The sequence below is a fragment of the Micrasema longulum genome, unplaced genomic scaffold (assembly GCF_059751315.1).
Source record: "Micrasema longulum isolate JH-2025_06_02 unplaced genomic scaffold, ASM5975131v1 h1tg000819l, whole genome shotgun sequence".
NCBI lineage: Eukaryota > Metazoa > Arthropoda > Insecta > Trichoptera > Brachycentridae > Micrasema > Micrasema longulum.
This window is the reverse complement of record NW_028278011.1, coordinates 232,158-255,293: the sequence shown is the minus strand read 5'-3', so window position 1 is coordinate 255,293 and position 23,136 is coordinate 232,158. Positions and strand designations below refer to the sequence as shown.

The window sequence follows — 23,136 nt, the reverse complement described above, 5'->3', positions numbered from 1 at the left end:
ACTCAACTCATGATTTTTATAAAAATAAAGTTGATAAACTACAAAATGACATCATAACCAAAAAAATGTTTTTTTGGAGGTTACTTACTATCTTTGCTTTTAATGCCCTCATCCGTTCTGATGATTGACACTGTGGTGTAATCTGAAAAAAGAGCTAACTTACAACATATGACAAAAGAACACAAATACAATACCAGTATTTGAATGGCCATCGGAATCTCAAAATGTATTTATTTTCGTCTGTTTTAGTGAGTACAGAACCCAACATTAAATAAAGTACATTGGGCTAAAGAAAGAGACTACCGGCCTAATCGGCCTTCGGCTTTGCAGAGCGTCGTCTTAGTCACTCATCCGTGATATAGATGCCGGACTTGTGTGACAGAGACGACGCTCTACAAAGTCGGCAGCCTCTCTCTTAAGCCCGATATCTTTATTGACTGCCGGGTACTGAACAAGGCTTGAAATGGAATCCAAAGATTTTTTATTCCGGAAGGGAGATCTGAATACTGAAAGATTGTCTGATGAATATACCAACTAAACTATTTTCTACGATTGAGATTTTGAAAGAAAAGGGGAAGCATGGATAGTAGTATAATTTATTAAAATATTTTTATTATTTTACAATAAACATTTCTTAAAAATGATTCCTACTAATAAACCCTATTTTACATAGTATTTCACCTCTGAATTTTAAAGTTAATTAATGTGATTGATAAAAATCATTTTAAATATAAGATAAAAGTAGTCTTCGAATTAAGACCTTTGCGACCTATGACTGTTCGACTTTATGACCAGAATCCGCGATTGGTTATCCGACTTCACTAAAAGTAGCGATAGCAGTCAAAGCATTTTTAAAACCCTTCCGGGGCCATATGCTTGACTTATTCGCCTTAAGAATCACATGTAACTTGTGTAAATTGACAGGTGACAGTATTCTTGAACCACCCATGCGAGTAAAGTTGATCAAAAGCCAGTTTAATTTATGATGTCGGTGTATCGAGAAATGTGCAAATATATCTACACATATTTTCAGTCGCTTCTTAAATGAGACCAATTTTAAAATTGTTTAATCCATTGTCGATGTCAAAATACATATTTGATATATGTGAATATTAAATAAATAATAAACTTTTAAAATCCATTAAACGAATAGATATTATATCGTGGATATACTGGCAAAAAACATTAACTCGAAAATATGCAGATTCGACTTAATGATGCAGTTTTGTAAAGTTTTTAATGCTCTACAAACTGGCAAAATACACTAAGTGATATTAAATTTCATATATCTGTAGTTTCAAAAATAAATTCAAGGTTAAGTCGTATACTCGGTATTTTATTCAGACAAAAGCTTTAAATAACTTAATAAAAAAATTAAGAAACGCAAAATTAAAAACATGTTCTTAAATGAGCACTTAACATCTTACTTTATTTAAATAAGACAGAAAATAGTAAAATTGGAACAAAACTTAAATGCTTGATTTCTCAAAACAGGAATTTGAAAGTTAAAGCTTTTTGCCAGTATACCCACAATATATTTCATATAACATGTCAATGTGTGTTATATCAAGCCAACAATAAATGTTGCTCTTTCAGTATTAACATTTTCTTTTGCCATAAAAGTATAACATACACAAAATACCCAAAGGACTAGAAACAATATATAGAGGAATAAAATTGAAGTTAAAAAGTGACACGAGGGGCATAAATACGTATTTGTTGGCGTTGCCACTTTTTCATTCGCTTTTTAAGCATAAGGCCCCCGGGGTGTATGCAAAAGGGAAAATGTCACAACCTGCCAAGAACCAAAGAATTAAATAGCGATGAGACCACACAGTCTTCACCGCACAATTGTAGTACTACTGTGTCGAAGTGAGTACTGCGCACACTTTTTATTGTGCAGACACTACAAATGTGTTTTAAAACAGTGTGTTATCAAACTCGCACTCGCACACATTATGATTGTGGCATATGAAGATTGCCCCAAGGTGTACATTCACATTACTAACCTGATCATTTTGTTTTGTGTGATAATAAATAATAATATTATGAATATTGCAGAAGGCGATTCGATATATAATTTAGCGGTTGCACTGTAAATTAAGACATGTGTATTTTGAAATGTTAAGAATCTAATTTAACTAAAATACATTGAAAAGTATAAGAAATGAAGTAATATCAACACATAGTTGCAAGAAAACAAACATAAAATTTATTCTCAAACGGTACCTAGATGTTAAGGTGGTAGTACTGATCAACACCTCAAAATAAATTCGTACCACAGTACGTTCTAGTAAACGACACCCTGAAGCTAACTTCACACAATACAATTTTAGCAAGTTGTATACCTTTAGGTGGGTCACTAGGTAAAGTAGCAAATTTTTTTATTTTTTTTTTTTTTATTTTTTTTATACGCCTCCACTCGTGTAAGTAGCAAAATTAGAACTGCACAATAAAGCTAATTTCAGACAAAACAATTTTATTAAGGAAAACACCCGCTAGGTAGCGCTGACCATTACACATTTGTAGACCTTAATTGCGTGCTATAAATTAGTGTGTGTGATAATGTGTGTTAAAAAGTGACACGATTTCACTTCACTTCGCTTCGATAACATCGCAGCTATTATTATAAAATACCATAGAAAAAGGGGATAAATTAAAGTGGCAATTCACGGACTATTTATAACAAGAACATAAAAACCAAAGACAAACTAGAAAAAAAAGTTGACAAGAAATCATAGGATTGCATTAGCCGACTTTTGACCAGATCTACTTACGACTAGTTTATCGGAACTGACTGGTCGAAGTCGACGATTGCATAATATATTTTAATAATAAAAATACTGTTTTTAGTTTACTCCACTTTTATTTATAATTTTCCCCTGTGACCGGGTTTCACAGTAACTGACGTCGTCGTCAGACTAGTGGGAGACCAAACAAATTCTTTTGTTAAATATATACAAGTAAAACCAGGGGTTTTAATTACGATTTTAATAATTATGAGAATAAAAGCGTTAAAATTAAAATAATTTAAGTGTGATGCAGTAATAATATTGAATGGAAGTATTGATTGAATGCATATAGTAAAAACAGATGCAAAAAGATTTATTATGAAGTTTTATGATAAAATTATGTTTGAATTTAACATAATTAAATTTTATAAAAACTATAACAGGGGCTAGTTAATGATTCCTTCGAAATTTGTATCCCGGACCGGGGGTAATTATGTGACTCTCTGAAAGCTGCCAGTCTGACGATGATGATCATGACGAAACCTGGTCACTGGTGAAAATTATAAACAAAAGTTAACAAAAATAATAAAATATTTTTATTATTATATTTAAAATGCAGTTCCACCGAGAAATGTCAGTAGAAAACTAAAACTACATATATAATATATATATTTCTATAAATGCATGGCCCCTGTGATTCTAATTTCCCCCGAACCAGTCGGAAGCCATGGAGCCAAAGAAAGCAGCGGCACCCGATCTAACAATATTAGAGGTATTTGATGCACTGTAAGTAGAACTGGAGGGTGTAGATGTCAGGGTATCAGAAAGTGATGCAGGGCTTTTACTCTGAACCAATGTGCCAGGTGTTTGTTTCTTCCGCTGAAAATAAACAAAAACATACAAATGAATTAAATTCATAATGATTATAACTTACGTAATATGAGCAATCAAAATGTCTATTGTTTTAGCAAACATATTGTTAATAATACAGAAGAAAAAATATGAAGATTACATTTTTAATAACAAGAAGAAAACAACTGAGCAGAGAATTTTGAAATCTAAAATGACCTTTTTTCTTATGCTTTTGTAAATCAATATAAATTGGCGTTTAATCTCTGTCTTATTTTTTGGCAAATGTACAATATATTTACTATAATATTTTGATTATGTGACCACATTCACCTTTGAGTAAATAACCGTGAAAAGTGAGAATTGTGTAAGTTATGATTATACGAGCAGAATTTAATTAAATAACAAAAAAGCAAGATTTGAACCAATTCTAAAAATAACGCGCTTCTCGAGTATTATTTGCGAAGTGCATGAAACAAACCAAGATAAAATCAATTAGTAAAAACGGTAGAAAAACAGTAATGTTAGGTAGAACAGAAAACTTATTTTACTGATAGAAGATATTCTTTCAGGTGTATAGCTAAAATGAATAATATTTTCAATCGTGTTTTAATTCTATTTAAGATAACTGAATCATTTAAACACATTCCTGTAAAAAAAAGACCTATTTTTTAATTATAACGTACATCGCACTGTGAGTGTAAAACTTAAGTGCAAATTTCTCGTTTTTGAGGTTTAAATGCAAAAAAATCACGATCGTCACAAGTTAAAAACCGTAAAAGGGAACTAAGTTTAAATTAAGACATGAACGGATAAAAAAAACATTTTCAAAACCCAGTTTTTCTCTCATATCTCTAAACTACAGTATATGAATACATTATGGTTTTACACTTGTGGTGAGAGAGATTTCATGTGAATTTATAATTGATTTCAATTTAAGATTCCAATTAGGTTACTATTTTAGGCATTAGTACTAGTAAGTAAAATCTTTTGATAACCGGTTATGGAACTAAACAGTATAAAAAGTAATACAAATTAACAATATTTTGAGTTTGTCCAAATTTTTGCAGACAAGGACTGGATTCAACTCCCTGGGGAGCTGTTTACATTAACATATTACAACAGAGATGAAGAACATTTAAGAAAAGGTAATATAGAAGTCTAGGCATCTACAGGGCTTATGACCTAAAGGTTTCAGCTCTTTAACTTCACAAACATCAACAAATGAAAGAATTGAAGGAATATAGTTGTTCAAATATGGGTAGAATGGTGAATGTTACACAGTGTGTAAAGTGGCCACTTAAACCAGCCATTGACAGGTCATCAGCCCTGTAGATGCCTTGACTTCTATATTACCTTTTCTTAAATGTTCTTCATCTCTGTTGTAATATGTTAATAATACAAATTATATGTATCAGGGTCAAAATAGAGTTAAACATAAAATAAAAATCACATCCACGGCGCTTTGTAACAAAACACATTTTTATGATTATTAGTTTCACAAAAAAATGTAATAGGATACATCGCATAGTTTAAAATAATTGTGCTATACATATTATTTAAATCAATTTCAGAGTAAAAATACAAAGTAGAAAAATAAGAAAGGTTTGTTTTCAAGAATCTCATTTGAATTAATTGTGTAAAATCAACATGCAGATGAGTATTAAAACAATGATTGATATTATAATAGACATACATATTTCAAATTTATGTTAAGTGACATAAAACGTATTCACTCATTGAACAAAATTGCAAATAAATACCATTTAAAGAATACTGAAGGCAGCTTCTTTAAAATACTGAAATACAAAGTATAAATAGATATATAAACAAGTATAATCGTAAATTAGGATGTGTTTATTTATCATAATACATGGACATATATGTGGAGTTCATAGTCAATGATTTCACCTGAAATATAGATCGACGACCGATGAAGCAAGTCATCATTTTATATGGAATACAATACAACATAATATGCAAGACTAACAGTATTGCACAGAAAATATCCATCTACGTAAGATCAACATCCTGCCGTTCATTCACGCCATGGAGACATGTAGAACAAAGAAAAGTGGCCTATAAAGAGACCACAAGGCCTGGTAACGCCCAGTCAGCCCAATAAAGTCACTCAATCGTGCAGCAAATCAGTTCTAGCATGTAGTCCCGGTGCAATCCCTCATCGCTGCTAAGCTAACGCTCCACAAGATAGTGTTGTACCTTATTCAACATGCAAATAATACACCTTGGAACACCAACATCATTTCTTCTGTTAACTTCCAATTGAGGGAGAGGATCACCACAACCCTCAACAGCATAAATCCTACATATATATTTTAATATTATTAATATTTAAAGCATTAACTTTGTGGTATATAACCATTTACCGACTTTTCTATGTCTACCGGTTTCGAGACGTACCCGTCTCTTCGTCGGGACACCAATTAAACCAACATGCAAACTAACATGCAAAACCTACTATACTCAATCAATTCAATCAATACTCAATCAATTCAATCAACTCAATCAATCAATTTAAATAATGACTTTAATAAAAATACAGGAGTTAAAATCTTACATACAAATAATAAAGGGTTAAAAGTAAATAATATGGAAATATTCGATATTAGGAAATCTTTAAAAATAATGTTCCTTTGATCAATAACCAAACAAACTTCCAATATAGTCCTTTATACGATGTTCCACTGTAATGGTCACCCTATTAAGCTTACCCCCTCTACTTTTTTCTCTTAATTTAATCAGTGCATGTTTGTTCTAATCGGTGCATGTGCTTATTAAAATGCATGTCGTGTTGGTTTTATATTTTGTGCAACAACTATGGTTAAGGTGTATAGTGGGTTTTGCATGTTGGTTTGCATGCTGGTTTAATTGGTGTCCTGACGAAGAGACGGGTACGTCTCAAAACCGGTAGACATAGAAAAGTCGGTAAGTGGTTATATGCAAATATTTAATAACATTTAGTATGTATATTAAATTTGGATTGATTAAAAAAATACATGAACAACTCCTAGGGTCTCCAATTACACTTAGGAACATGCTTAATGTTATATTAACCCTTTTAAAATGCCCACAAGGCATCAGAAAAATAAAAGCTATCTGAGGTAGTGGGAATTGAATTCAGAACTTGAATCTTGAGTTCCTAAAAGTACCAGAATGTCCACCACTTATTTATTTACTTCAGATTTTTATACACAGAGTTAATACGCTCATATAACAGACATACTGTGATGGAGATGCACGGAGGCAGAGCATCCTCCACACTTGCCCATCCACAAACCAGATAAGCCAAGAACCTTCCATGCGTGAGTAAAGGGTCTTAACCACGGAGGCCGCCAAGTATAAGGTGTTAGTGTGTATAGAAGAAATAAAGACTATTGCAAATGAGCCTTTTTTCACACAGTAAACCTTAATATTCCAAGAGATCAATTTGTCACTGGATATTATAGGGTCGGCTGTCTATTTTTACTTGTCAATCTGAGGGTGTTATTTTTAACTCTTACTTGTTTTTCTGCCTGCTTTCTCGCGGTCAGTGGAGCAGTAACAGGAAGCAGTGGAAACCAAGACACAGCGGTATTGGCTTGTCCCGTTAGTATGAAAGCATTTGGTTCTTTGTCCGCTGTTCCACCAGAGACTAGTGGCTTGGAGCCAATTATGGAGTTTAACTGATCATGGTTGGGGATTATACTGCCCAGTAGAGTCTGAAATCGACAATTGAAAAATAATAAATTGATAAATCTTCTACTTTGTAGTAACAATAACAGGATGAAATTTAAGCTTAATAAAATAAATGATTTTTATTTCCAGAAGTTTTTTGTAAGGTTTTGTATTGTTGTGTTTAATCCTATATTTATTAAAATACAGAAGTTTAAAATATATAAAAAAATACTTATATGTATGTATGTTATATGAACCTGAAATGGAATTTATAAAGAAATAACAAATACATAATAAATTTTGTCGCTGATACTGCAATACCATGTAACTAGTTTTTTTTTTTAAATGAAAATGTTCTTCGAAAAATTCATTAAAATTTACCTCTAAATAAGAATAGTTTTTCTGATACTCTTGTGTCATTTTTGGAACGCTTTTTAGTATATTAATGGAACACTTTTTAGGTTCCGCAACGAAAAAATTCAAATGATAATTACGTGGTATTGCAGTAACGCCGACGATATTATGAAGAATGTGAAATACAAATGTATCATTATTGAATAAAGAAAAAATGATATATGTATCTTTTTTTTGTTTTCATGTATTCTGTAAAAGTACACCTGTAATGAAAACCATAAATAAATTTAATAAAATAAATGAAGAATAAAATTAAATGTGAAATAAAACTTTTAAGGTATTTTTTGTATGAAGCTGAGTCATCTAAAACTCACTTGCACTCTTTGGACGGATCGTTTTGCATTTGTCTGCAGTCTGGGGTAGAAGACATCGTAATCGAATGGATCAATTTTCTGTTTCAACAAATCGCAAACTTCGTGGCTATCCGCTAATGCCTTTTTATTTTCTCTAATCACAAGCAGCAGCGTCAAATGTCGAACGTCCATTAATATCTGCAAGGCACATTTCTGATTGATCTGACTAGATTTCTCTCTCACGATTCTCAAGAAATACTGGAGAATACGCTCTGCAACGGAATCCACAAACAGAGTGTGAGTTTTTTTTGGCAGAGTATGCGGAATGATTTCGTCGAGGATTCGACTGACAGAATATAAAAGCTGCTGGAGTTTTATTGATGGTCCAGCCGGAATCTTTATTGTCGAAGTTATAGGATTATCCTGATCGTCTTTTTCTTCAATGGTGATGGAATCCCATTGCTGAAATAATTAAAATTATATTATTGTTCAGAAACGTCACGACTATATGCGATCTCAGAGAAATTTGATGAATATGTATTTTTTTTATTTATTGAAAAAATTGTGTTCAAAATGAGAAATGCTTTGTACATACACAATTAATAATAACGTTTCTACCCTCTAATAATATAAACATGTAATAATTTAAACATAGTTTTTCTGTCACTCTCGCAGACTTCTCCCTGATATTGTGCAAATAAGACAACTGCACGTCGGACGCATTGTGCCTAACTAAAATCAACAAAATCGAGGTTTCAATGTTCAGTTCTCCGCACTTTAAAAATGAACCGGTTTTGTATGGTTATTTTTTAAAAAATATTAGTGAAATTTTCTGTCGGTATCTTATCCGTTTTTTAAATTATTTATTATATTTGTACACCGTACACTCAAAACGCTCCTTATATGAGGTTTATGGTTGAGCCAATTTTTTTCATTTCGGAGGCCATTTCCAAGTTATTAAGCAATATTAAACAATAGTAGGATCGATCTTTGGACCTCAGATCAGCGAATCCATGACGCTAGCCACAGTACCACAATCCGGTTCAATTAATAATCTATTTGAGTTCCACAATTTCATTCAAATTCGTAATTTATATTAAAATATATTTATTTATTTATTTATTTAACTTTTTGTACATAATGATTATTTGTACATTGGCGGGCTTATTGCCAAATGGCAATTTCTTCCAACCAACCAATAAAATAAAAGTTTTATTTTTATAATTCAAGTTACAGAACATATTCAATATAAAAAAAAGATTAAAAATTTAAAGATATATAAAAATAGAAATAAACGTATTTGTTTATAAATTACCTTAAATCGAAACTATTACTCAATGGGAAAAAGGAAAAAAGAGGAAAGAGGAAAGAGGAAAAAGGAAAGGAGGAGAGATTAAGGAAGAGAAAGGAGATGTTTCTTCAGACGTGATTTAAACAGAGATAATGTAGTAACATCTTTGATGGTGGATGGGAGATGATTCCACAGTCGAGCCGCATGAACACTATATGAGTTAGAGAAGAAAGAGGAATTGTGTATGGGTATTAAGAGAGTGCCTTGAGAATGAGAACGAATATATGTATTCTTAAGATTTTTATCTATGCTTAACCAAATAATACCAATATATTAAAATATACTTACGACAAGTAGATAATCCATGTTCGCAGTGACAGTAAATTCTTGAGGCATTTCTAACAGCAATTCATCTATTTTATTGATTGATATTTCAATCCACTTTTCCCAACAAACGTGTGAATTTTGGCTCAGAAGTTTGCAAACATCGCCCCATGATCTGGCAGCACTTGTATCAACAGAATTCACATCCTCAAAAATACTAGATTGTTTTTGAGGAGGGACAAAGCATAAACATAGGTTTGGAGCCAATTGCGGCAAGGCTAACAGTAATCTTGCTGACAAAATTGCTGAGGTTTTTTTCTGCACGTCAGATTCCTTTTTAGAAATGCAATCTTTGTGGATGTAGTCGAGAAAACTGAAATAAAGTGTTATGTATGAATATAAACATAATGAAGTGATTTCTGGTACTATTATATTTTAGATGGAAGCAGAACAAAAAACAAAAGTTCTCACTAGTTTAATAATAAATATACAGCAAAATATAGCTGATTTTAAGCCAGGCATGGGTAACTTTTTACCAGTGAGCGCCCAGATTACCAATTTCTCTCTGAGTTGCGGGACAGAATATCAAAATAGCCATAAACACATACAAAACATACGCAGTGCATTTAAATGTTTATTAACTCTATGTTGATGTGTTGGTGACAGAACATTTTCAAAAAAAATATTATTGTGTGCGAACTAACAAAAATAACATTGATATATTTACATTTGAACGCATGTATAGGTTCTAGTAGTCAGCGAACGCCGTATAAAAATGTTTTGCAGTAATTAAATCAAAATTAAAGACATATGATGCACTTTGGATTGAAATTATTTTATTGATAAATAACCGCAATCCTATTCCAGCTTCGGATTGAAATTATCCCAATGTTCCGAGTGCATTTATTAATTTCCTTTAAAATCGAATTTCACGCATTTAGTTAAAAGCTGTATCTTGTTACTGTTGAATATGACATTTGATGATAATAATGAAGGATAATTTATTAAGAACCATTTTTGTAAAAAAAACATCAATAAATCACACACACATTAGATGTTTTGAGTTTCTGAATGAATTTGTGTATGATCAAAACTCCACATTTCCGTGGGCTGGATCGAAACGTCCATGGGCCAAGATGTGTGATATATACGAATGACATGAAAACATGACTACAGAGACAAGTTTTTTCTTATATTTAGATTTTTTTTAAATTAAGAGTTTGAATTATATAGGTTTTCCTGCGCTACATACAGTGCACATTTTTATACACCTATAATATTTATAGTACGTTCTGTTTCATGTATGAAACATTATTATGGTTTTATATATGCACATACCTGAGGCTGTTAAAATTTTAAAAAATCAATTTTACAAGAAATATTATAAGGTCAAGTCATGTTATGTCTCATCTGGTTAGTGTAGTCATCATTTGATATTTCAGGTTGATTTTAAATTTGCCTCCCGTGCAATTTTTCTGGTAATGAGGTAAGTCATTGTAGTGATTAAGTCCATCGTATAGTATTTTTGTATGTCCTATGTTTATCTTGGTATTTGTGTATGTCACATACACATATAATTATGTTATATAACAAAACAAGCTGCAGAGAACCACTGGTTAGATCTAAGGATGTTAGATCGCTCGCCCCCAACTTATAGCCTGATATATTAAGGACCTTAACTTAAAGCGGGAGATTTTTCAATAGATATGAGAGTACCTGCCCTCCACTCAGTAGCCTGACTCTTAAAAGACTTAGATGGCGAGAGTTAATTTATGGAAAAACGCCACAATAGATTTTATAAGGTTGCAGTGGTGTCAGAATATGTATTTAAAAATATAATAGAATGTACATACCTTACAATGTTTTCCATAGAGCACTGTCTCAAATAGTTTTCAATCTCACACGTGTCTGAATGTTGTAAATCTTGTTCTACCTCGCGATTTTCTGTCTTATCAAGTAAGAATTGCTTGACTTCATTTTCAAACATGGAATTTGATCTGCTTGGACTAGACTTTTCCAAAGCGCCATAGAGATAGATCTTTAGATCACCCAGCATAGTACCGAGATTAAGATTGAAATTTTCACATAGGTTTTCTAGATTGGGAGTAAGACCTCTATCTTGCATTGTCATGCCTAGAAATTTCAACATAAATATATAAATTAATGGTTTTAATATGAATACTTTTTCAAACATAAAATTACAAATTGCATGAAAGTTGTCAATTTGACGACAAGTATTCAATTAACAAGCAAGATTTACTACATAAAATTTATGTTTGAAGCACTTACTTTACGGTTATTCATTATAAATAAAAATAAAAATCAAGTGACTGTTTTTAACAACATATTTTTTACAAACCTGTTTTGAAGCAACCCAAGCTTCCTTGTCAAGGTTTAATTTACTAATGAATATTATCCCATTTTAATTTTAACAGTGGTATTGCTACTAAATATTACGCATGGAGGTAATAAGTAGTCTTTTTATCAATAAGTGTTTTGTCTTTGTAAAGGTAGAAGATGCGGGATGAGGGGGGTTCAATCTTTATTACTCTTAGACAGGAGTAAGGAGGAGACCAGATGTAGGATCTGCACTGCAGATGATGAAACACTATTTTACCACATTCAATGTAAATGTGATATTTTATATCACAAAAGAGGCTGTACCTTCAGAAATTGAGCAAAATGAGAACACACACCCTCAGTAGCCAGGCTATCTAAGTTTGGAAACCAAGCACTTATTTATGGAGACCTATCACAATAGATCAACACAGATCGCAGTATCGTCAGGAGCTTGAATAGTCCAGATCCCCATTTTTCAAAATAAGAATACACATACAACCTAATAAAACTAAAACAAAAATAAATTTATGGAACAAACCTTTCATAAGAGTATTGATAGATTTGATGATATCTTCTCTTGAATCGATGGAAGATTGTCCAATCAAATCGCTCCAAACAAACCAGTTTAGATTTGATTCCCTCTCCCGGAATCCTGGAGTGCAAACAGTCGTCAACAACCCATCCATACTTTGAATTAGGCTCGTGAGGATATCCGTCCATTTACCAGATATTATATCCTTCAATCTTTTAGTGAGTAGAGGCTGAAAGTGTGAAGACCAAATGTTCATCTTCTGTTGATCTATCCACAAAGAACTACAAATCTTTTTCCAGTTTGCTGGAGTTTCTGAAAATTATATAAGCAACTAATATAAAACGTTGTTTGTTTGTATTTAAAACATAAAAATATGCAATATTGTATTGTTTGATTAAAGATTGTACTTTGTAGACAACACTACATTATTTATTTGAGCCTACCAGTTTCTTAAGCCAGTTAAGGCATGATTACATTGTTGTGGAGTGGTGATAAACGTTGAGGGCTCTTTTATCATTTTTACTGACCATTCATCATGTTTGCTTAGCTTGCTAAATGTTTTTGCGTAGCTGTGAACAGTGACTCAATGCGATAAGGAGACGTTTCTAGAAACACATTGTTGTGGTGTGTTGTGACGCGCCATAACTCCACTACATCACTCTGACGCAGACTTAAAAATGGTTGTAACCCTACCTTGACACTTGTTTTCACTTAGTACAGGGATACATAATAATGAAATCAACATATTATATGAATTTAAAAACACAAATGTAATATGATAACCTAAGTAGTTTTTCTTCCAAAAGGCTATTTCCTACTTTTAAAAGCCACTTTCTAAGTCGAATGTTGAATTTACATTGAAATTGCATCTCTTTCAGTATAACAAATACATACTATATATTTAGAGCAGATTTTTACGATTCTAATGATAGAACTCTCAATGTATAAAAACAAGGTTTCATTCACAATTTTGGGGTTTAAAAATAATCATATATAAAACGGCTAGCGGTTTTCGAATTGCATACAACTTAAGCATAATATGGGGAAAGAAATGTACGTGCTGTTTGCCACGTAGGTCTCGAAACGTCTTGTTTTCAGATAACTCATTTGATAATCATTTCAGACAAATGTGCATATTTTAAACCATTGTGAAAAAATTATCCGATGCCGCAGGCAAAAGTTAATAAACAGTTGCCACGGTAATTTTTTGCTTACTTAAATAATAATAAAAAAATGTTAAAAGATCCCATTATAAAATGTGATTTTTTTAAACCTGAGTGTTGAATATCATGTATCTGCACAGTATTTAGGCCCCGTGGCCTGTTGTGTTGCAAAAATAAAAAAAGATAAATGTATAGTTATGAATCCATGAAAAATGTAAGTACCAATCTTCATGGCATCTTCCCGGATGGTGTTAAGGGATTTAGCAGTCTTGACATATTTGAGAAGAGATTCTACCCTCTCCCCCGTGAACTGCTGAACCCAAGTCATCCAAGTACGTACACACGCAGTTACTTCTTGTTGACTCACGGGGCGAAGTTGAGATGGCGCTGATAACCTAAGACCAAATAATATACCATTAATAATTTCGCCCAGAAGCATGTTGATAATTTGGAGGAAGAACATTTCAAGCTTTGGAATGGGCGATTAAAGGTCAGATATTAGAAACGTCACTTTAAATTATTCCAACAGAAGCAATATTACTGATAATCGAACTGTTAATTCTATACAAATAGTGAGAAGTAAATGCAGGAACTTACGAAAAAACATGCAAAAATGCCCTTTCTGTCATGCGCCGTACGCCTGTTACAGACATTTTATAAAAAAATCATTTTGAAGCCACTGATAAAATAAATTAAATAAAACTCTAAATCAGTGGTGTCAAACCGAATTAGCACCAAGAGCTATTTTGAAATCATTGGCATCTTCACAGGCACCGCCTAGTTTAACTTCAATCTTAACTACTCAAGGCTCGTTTTATTCCTGCATTGTGTATTCTACTAACTGATATTTATGAATATATGAACTTAATATTACAAATAAAATTATTTTTTACAGTTAAATAAAAGAAACTTCATAAAGCACATTCGTTTTATATACAGAAAACATACAGAAAAAATAAATTTAATGTGATATTTGACTATTTACATTTTTGGATAACTTCCTAAAATCCGGTTGCTCTGATGTGCATGCCAAAATTGTGTTGTTTTTTACATGCTTGTCAGTCAACATGTTTCTGTATGTGTTTTTTATTATTATAATTTGGGAGAAAGCCTGTTCACACAAATAGGTTGACCCAAAAAACGCTTTGACAATTAGTGCACAGTTGTGTATGTAATTCGATATAAAGTATTCTTCAGTCCATCTTTTTGTTTGTGGGTGCCTAAAATATGGGTCGCGAGCTACCAGGTGCCCGCGAACTACAGGTTGGACACCACTGCTCTAAATGTATTAAATCCACTTCAAATTAATCAAATTTCAACTATGATTCAATCAAACTTTGAGAAGGTTTTGAACACTTGAGTCGCCTGTCTCAATAGAAATATGTATTGACACGGCCGGCAGCAGCGAACATAATAAAAAAAGGAATTACTCTGTCCAAACTTAACAAATTAAAAATTATTGACTATTACGTGAAAAAATAAAATATATACCTGAATTCTGCCACAATAGGAGGAAGGAGCTTTAACCCGAGAGTATCGTGAAACTTCACCAGATTAATGAGAGGAGGAGAATTCTTTTGAAATAATTGGGTCAAGTTTTGAAGAATAAGTCCATCACCATTTTCTGAAATCAGAAATAAGACATTTTACATTTTTATGATTATTATTATTTATTACAGGCAGGCAGCCTTTCCTGGTGTGTCTATATCTCAGAAACAAACAATTTATTCCAGTCTGAAACCACTTTGCCGGAAAATAAGTTTTCCATGAGATTAGGGACGATAGATATTCCAGTTATGACCCCGTAAATTGGTGCTGAGATTTAATTGATATATCTTATGCAGGGGGCGATCATAGTAATAATTTGGTATATTTCAAGTTTCTATCAAGTCTCCTCTCTTCCGTCGTTCTTCCAGGGATGTAAGTCTTATTGCTTTGAATCTACTGTGGTAGTGCACCCTTTTGAGTAAGTTAGGGATTTTAATAGCACATCTTTGGACTTTTTTCAGTAGCTCGATTTCTTAAGTGAAGTAGAGACTCCATGCTCAGTATCCATATTCTAACAGAGGCCTTATATGGGTAATAAGTTTCATATTGTTGGATTACCTGTGTCCGGGTGGATTGAGAAAACAGTTCTTTGTGTGAAATAAAACCAGAATACTGGATGAGTGCTTTCAACTTGATGGCTACTCACAGATAGAAATCCTGAATAAGGAAATAAAGTGCCAACCATGCTTGAGGTGCCAGGTTAGATTCTTGGAAAGGATGACAGGAAATATTGATTAAAAATGTGGTTCAACATATTATATTCAATATTTCATGACCTTGGACTGGCAACGGATGCGTGAGGCTTATCGCCTTACCTTCATGTAACAGATGATCGATATACATTGCATTTAGTGTACAAATTAAGCGCCCTGATGGTACAAATAGAGGGTATGATGATGGTTGGATTAAGTTCATCAAAGTTTGCAAATATGGTCCATTACTTTAGATACACATTTAATGTTCTAATAATAATGGCTCAGAGATACAACTAAATAACAGTTTAATCTGAGTCATTGTTCTTACCAACAAAGCAGCTATGGAGTAGTTCAATAGTTCTAACAATCACTTTGACACTTGTAGCAATCCTATCTTTGATGTCATTCTTCAAGTTTCCTTGGCTAAGGTTTCCCTCAATGTCAGCTGTCAAGATATGGGAGAGACTGTTGGTGCTATGCAGTGCTATAAATGTATTCATCAGATCTAGCAGATTCTTTTTACTGTCAAGAAGTAACATACTAGCTAAACATGAGGCAGCAACCTAAAACAAATGGAAGAAAAAATATTATTTAATCTACTAATTTTGAGCATGTCAAAAAAAAAAGAAATATTAGCATTTTATAATTTATCCAAATATTTCCATTTTGGTGGCCATTTTCAACGAGTGTAAATAACTCATTATTAGAAAATGGAAATCAAGTCTGGGTAGAGTGGGGTTCGAACCTCGGACCTCTGGTCCGTGAGTCCGCAACATTAGCCACGGGACCACAACCCGATTTTCTTAGACAAGTTAGCAGAAAAATTAATAATTCAAGTAAGTAAATGTCTGGACTCCTATACTTCTTTCATAAAGGTTCTCTTCAAATATTATTTGATCCTTTTTATTAATTTAACTTGACAGCTGCTTCTTGGCAACCACATAGGATTATAACCACATAGGATATTATTATATATTCAAATTAGTTTAAAATGCAATCCAAAACAATGACACACTGAAAACAGTATTTGTCGATTACTAGAGAATATGTTAAACAATAAGCAAGAAAAAGTAAATAGGCAATTGGTTAAACCTGAACATTTTAGAGCGTTCGCCCTTTACCTAATCGCCCAATACTTCTGAGTTTGGGAGGGGGAGATTTAGCAATGTGAGAACACTCACCCTCCACTCAGTAGCCAGGCTGACCTAGGCTTGGAGGGCGAGAACTAATTTACGGAGACCCGTCACATTAGATCTACAGCAATGTCAGGAGCTCACCGTAGTAAATGTTAGATTTTAAGAAAATTCCAGAGATAGCGCCGATACATGGAAGGGGGCTACCAAGCGGTATCGGCCCGAGAAGACGGGCACCACCTCGAGCTTTCTCTGATTCCAGCCTTAGCTCAGCTAACATGAAGGATTTAGTTAGAATAAACTTCTCTGTAATACTTGGTAATAATGTATTTTATTACTCGGTCACCTAAGATCATCACACTTACATAGCACTGACCTCTTAGTTTTTAGAGTTTATGACTGAAGCATTAAAAATGTGGTGCTATAGAACAGTGTTTTTTAACCATTTTAAATATGTGAACCTTTTACGAGTTTAAAAAAATCTTGCTACCCCCCTCCGAGACTTTAATTTTATTATGCTACGCGTATGTCTACAATTTTCATACAGCTGATTTAATTGTCTTTCTATTGAGACTATAATATTATTAATTGAGAAATTAAGTGCAAGGTAGGAACAAGTGCAGCGGGCCGTTAGCAGCATGGTTTGAAAATCTTACAGAATATGCTGCTGACAGCATGTATAAAATAGAATTATATTCGCAAGATGGATTGATGTCTTTTGGATGAAGAGAAAAGAAGAATATCCAAAGTTGGCAAGGGAAACTTAAAAATCATTGATAACTTTGGTTATTTGCATCTCAAGAATAGAGCCACGATTTGATAAATAGTTAAAAAAATTAACAGGCACTGCATTCTCACTGAAATTATTGTATTTAGGATGTAGTGTAGGACCCAAAGCCTTTGCTTTTTAATTTTACTTTGTTTGCGACCGTGACCCCCCAAGCAAGGCTTCGAGTGTTGCGATCCCGACAGACTGAAAAACATTGCTCTAGAAGAACGCTCAAAATATCATAAGTAGACCGAATTTGCAACGAAGAAGTATTAAGAAAAAACAAAAACTAAATACGAATGAGAAAAGAAAGCTAGAGTACCATAATGATCTATTTTAAATATCTTGTTCAAAAGAAATGCACTTTATGCAGGGAGAGAAGTATGAAATAGTTTTTATCATGTTATAAGGAAAAGTTGAAGGAAAACAGTGTAGGAAAAAATGTATCTCCTGGCCTAAAAACTCGAGCGAGTGGTTCCATCATAGCTTTAAATCCTTATTCAGAGCGGTTGCGGACATGATAATAATTGCCAAGATGATTACCAACCTCCACTGTGGAGTGGCACTGTAAGAAGAAGTGGTAATGTTAAATAAAATAACAGTAAAAAATCTTAATTTCCAATTAAAATTAAAATAATGCAGCCAGTTCTGATAATGTTACTAATCAAAAGTAATAAATAGTTTCGGTTGAACCTACCTCAGCTTTCAAATCGGAATTTCCTAATTTGTTTTGACAAGCATCCATGAGAAAGTTATTAAAGTTACTTAATGAGTTCCACTGTCTATGAACAACGGGCATCAACGCTGAAATATTCTTGTTATTACTTTGTCCACCAGTTTCTAATTGCAATCCTGCAAAATAAAAAAAAACTAACAAAATAAATAATTTCTTCTGGATAGGAAAAATACAAGCCGTGCCGGACTATTGAGGTGTCCGTTTTATAACATGATTATAACAATTGAAATATAAACTTGGCTGGAATGTAGTTTTCTCCCATAATACATATCAAATAAACATATTAATATTCATCTGAGTTTAATTTAAGATAACAATTGAAAATATATTTCCGTGTCCGGGGGGGCACAGAACACAGTTCTGTGAGTGAAATACAACTACGGATGGATGTTTTTGACTCAATGGTTGCTCTTAAGTAAAAATCCCAATAAAGAAAATTACGTTGGCAATAATTCGCCCGGTAGTATAGTGGTTGGTGCATTTGACTTCCATGCTTGAGATCCCGGGTTTGATTCTTGGCTAGATGTACACTAAATATTTGTTTAAAGGTGGTTTAACACTGCAATACTTCATTATTTCTGGACTGACAAATTAAAATTAATATAAATTATCCAAATATATATAATTTATATGGCGCCGTTTTTGTGAAAATCACCTCAAGGGCGCTGTACAATAAATAAATATCCCGGCACGTCTTGCAGCTACAGAGCGCATGGACGGTTGGGATTATAGTTCCTCGTCCCCAATGAGGAACTTCAGCCCTACGAGAAATTGGATACAAAAAAAGTTTTCTTGAGCGTAGTAAAAATTAGAGCATTTAATTGTAAGGAAAAATTTCTTAATAATGTATGCAAAAAATAATAATAAAGATTTTAATAAAAACGCACTACTTTGAATGACGTCAATGGTTCATATAAACCGATCAGAAGAACTGTCATAGAACAACCTCTGACGTCACACGCGGAGTTATTTCAGAAATACAAAACTTTAAAAAATCATAGCGCTGATAATACGATATATAAAAATAAAACATAAAAAATGTTGGCTTAGTTTAGTATTCCATTAACAAATAAAAGAATAAAAAAAGACACTGAACTTCCTCATTATGGTATATAGGAGCTAGATAACAACACGTCTGATAACCTTTTCAGGTAACAGATGATTGAGATATGCCACATTTGGTGAACTAGCGCAGTGTCGTTTGAACCATTGGATGTGGATAGGATATGATGACGATGATGAATAAAAATTTTATACAAATGGGCATAAATTTTGTGGAGACATTAAACTTACCGGTGTAAATATGTCTAGCAAAGAGATATAATTGAGTGGCAGTGAGAAAATCTTCGATGTCTATATTGCTCCAAATCTGCTCTGGAATAGCCATGAGAATTTTTATTTGAATCGCTATACCATGAACCTGGCGGCTAACGATAGGCCTGTAAATAAAACATAAAAAGTTGAACTTAAGTCACTGATTACATTATTATTATGCATAATTTAAATAGTGCCATTTTTGTGAGAATGTGGTTTGAGATTGACTGAAAAAGACCAGAAAATTATCACTGAAGTCGTGTAAAAATTCTGTTTACAAACTACAGGGTATAAATTTTTTCAACGGAGAAATATTTCAAAAGATATCAGACCATCAACATACTTAAACAGGTAAAATTTAATTACTTTTCTACATTTGAAGAAGCGAAATCAGTCTTGAATCCTATTAAATGGGTGTCATGTAAGTTGCGACACGTTAAGGTCATATTTTCGATTTGTTTTATGCAATTTTGGGACATGGATTTCATGTCTCCAATTGTGTCGGCAGCTTCAATTAAATCTCTGTATCTCTCTCTGTAATTTGATAAAAGTTTAGTTAATATTTTGACCGTAAATTCAAGCTAGTAAGACATTACAATATGAAAACAACTTACCCAACCATAACCCTCAATTCTTCTCTTTTTCTTTCGATTTCATGAAGGAGTTTTTTTTGGGTGTCATCTATTTCACTTATTGTGTGTTCTTCGAAGAGAGCATTTGGATTTATGCTCAGTAAGTCTTTGGTTGGCATTTTGTAGGTATAAGATTACAACATACCAATGCAATCCGAAAATTCAACTCAGGAAGCCGAAGAATGAAGACGTATCAAAAATCAAAATTGTTTCCGATATTTTGTTATGGTTTGACAGTTGTGTGTGGTGTTGGCATGCTCGATTATTATTTTTTATGATAAGTAGGCAAGTGAACATTCGAAAAATTATTACTCTATGGCAGCATCGGTAGCATTAAAAGACATCTGTGTATTTTTATTGTAACTTAATGCACAATTTGACATTAATTGAAGAAAAGACAAACGGATTAATTGTGATTCGTGGGTAGGTTGTGATTTTATTATTACCTATAATAATACTTAATTTGAATCAAATTATGGTTCATTACTAACTTTATTTAATAAATGCCATCTCGTGATTTTTGTTAAGTATTATTTAATTTTTGTAAAGTTCGTGATCATTTTTTTACTTTGGTAAATATTTCTGACTATTTTTTATGTGATTAATTAATCCATTTTTGATTTTATAAAATTTCTAATCACAGTGATTTATGTGTCCAGACAGAGGAAAACTACAGTTTTGTGTACGGAATATTCTTATATTATTATTATTCCTCTCTTGAGGAATGATACGATAATATTGCAACAAAAATAAATAATTACCTATGAAAGGTGTGGGTAAGTTTTTTTTATAATGAGCGGCTGTAGTACTTTAATATGTTTCACAAGATTGTAAAATGTCATTATTTTGACGTTATGTAGGTATTTCGTGTATTTTGCTATCACGTTTTCGTACCAACTTCCGAGTTATTTTCAGTATTCTTATGATTGCCCTATGCACCATTGAGTACGGATAAGGGGATGATGCTGATACTTAATTAATAATGCTTGAGATTTTAGATATGCAAGCCCAGTTGGTAACAATAAATATTGTTTTGTATTTTTTTATGCCGCACAACAGGCAGAAATGAATTAGGATGCCCATCAATGTGGCTAATCACAGCAGAGAACATCAATTATTGTGAATAATAGACAGTAAAAAACATATAGGTACTTATTTTTTTTCAAATTTAAAATGTCGGCATCTAACTGAATAAATAGGTAAATTGGCAATCCTTTTTGTTCGTGTGGCTTTAATGTTGTTTTTAATACTAATATTTAAATCAATGTAACCTGTTTTTGGTCGATGTTTTCATATTTTAGTTGAAAACTTTAATAAAAGAAAAAAACAATGTTTTGATCAATAAGTAAATTATAGTATAAAAATTTAAAAAATGTTTTCAGGCATAAATTCAGCCAGATAAATCTCACCCCCATCAATAAAGGTTTCATTTTTTTCTTTCAAATGGAAGAGTTAAAGAAATATGGATGTTTAAACATAGGCAGAATGGTGAATGTTACACAGTGTATACAGTGGCCACTTAAACCAGCCAATAACAGATTATAAGTTTTGTAAATACCCAGACAATATTAGTACCTTTTCAAAAATGTTTTCCTTCTTTGTTGCAACAATTTTTAATGTAATTATATTATTTGAGAGGAAACGCGGTTTTGCTTTTATTCATACAAACGCATTCCCGTACTTTCTTTTTGGATTATGGCACAAAAGAAATGATTTTTGAACACTCAAGATATTTATCATTGGCGAGTCTATCATTTCGGTTTTTTGATAAATTGGTATCTTCGTAAAATATTTTTCTATTCCTAGGTGGCCGTGAAAACTCTGTGTCCGGACAAAGGAAGAATATAATGTGTGTAAAATAGAACCAGAACCATTGAATACGTCTAAAATGAAATCACGTCTGAAGAAATATCTCTTTCATCTTCTTTAATCTCTCCTCCTTTCCTGTTTCCTCTTTTTTCATTTTCCCCATTGAGTAATAGTATTGATTTAAGATAATTTATACACAAATATATTTATTTTTATTTGTCTTTATAATTTTTTTAACTATTGAATATGATTTGTAACTTTAATTTTAAAATCTTTTATTTTATTGGTTGGTTGTAAGAAATTGCCATTTGGCAATAAGACCGCCAGTGTAAAATTTACATTATGTATCTCGATGACCAGAACCCCCACCCCGGACAAGTGTTTTCGATTTGATGACTGCTCAGCTCTCAGGTAAAAATCACGAAAAGATAATAAAAGGAGATTCTAAATCGCATTAGATATAATATCTTTGTTCCTAAGCTAGCCTGAAGCGTAAGACGGATCATCTTAATTTTATGTAACACATGATAGAGGCACGCAGCATTTGGTATACAAATACAGTACCCTTTGCACCACTGGGTGTGAATAGGAAATGATGATGGTCAGTAAAAATGAAAAATCGGTAATTAGGTATTCAATAAACTTTGACCTAATTTAGTTGGGTAATTATTAAATTTTAAGTTGAATGTGCACATTTGACTTACAAGAAATAGTAATTTGGCTACTGGTTTTGTTGATCTTCCCATAAATAGTGATCATGCTCGGTGGCGGTTTTGCATTTAACCCCCTCAATTACGCAATAAACTTATCCGCTTTGACCTAAGGCTGTAGTCAGATAAAACGAACGCAAAATGAAGAAATCATAAGATTTTGAAATTTTAAAACGA

General features: G+C 32.6%; 1 protein-coding gene across 2 annotated transcripts; it reads right to left on the bottom strand.

The window, feature by feature from the left end:
- Positions 1-580: 580 nt before the first annotated feature.
- Positions 581-20,674, bottom strand: Cog1 (conserved oligomeric Golgi complex subunit 1). 2 transcript variants are annotated; one of them, XM_088230804.1, is made up of 14 exons: positions 20,423-20,674; positions 20,175-20,342; positions 19,788-19,933; positions 18,456-18,610; positions 16,185-16,419; positions 15,105-15,237; positions 13,836-14,008; positions 12,457-12,762; positions 11,432-11,711; positions 9,603-9,951; positions 7,985-8,425; positions 7,103-7,300; positions 5,345-5,380; positions 3,504-3,611 (listed from the first exon to the last, which is right to left on the bottom strand). In XM_088230804.1, the coding sequence occupies exons 1-13, from the start codon at positions 20,557-20,559 to the stop codon at positions 5,348-5,350; spliced, it is 2,754 nt and encodes a 917-aa protein (XP_088086930.1). In that variant the 5' UTR covers positions 20,560-20,674; the 3' UTR covers positions 3,504-3,611; positions 5,345-5,347. The 2 variants fall into 2 exon arrangements, with proteins under 2 accessions (XP_088086929.1, XP_088086930.1); XM_088230803.1 differs by lacking the exon at positions 5,345-5,380 and having other exon boundaries at positions 581-3,611.
- Between the last annotated feature and the right edge of the window lie 2,462 nt (positions 20,675-23,136).

Excerpts from the sequence above, each read along its gene's own strand:
- Cog1 (XM_088230803.1), bottom strand. The coding sequence starts at position 20,559 with ATGCCAACCAAAGACTTACTGAGCATAAATCCAAATGCTCTCTTCGAA. Across the intron at positions 19,934-20,174 it reads GCTTCTTCAAATGTAGAAAA|GCCTATCGTTAGCCGCCAGG; the intron begins GTAATTAAATTT and ends TTTTATTTACAG. Across the intron at positions 11,712-12,456 it reads TATCAATACTCTTATGAAAG|GCATGACAATGCAAGATAGA; the intron begins GTTTGTTCCATA and ends TGAAATTTCTAG.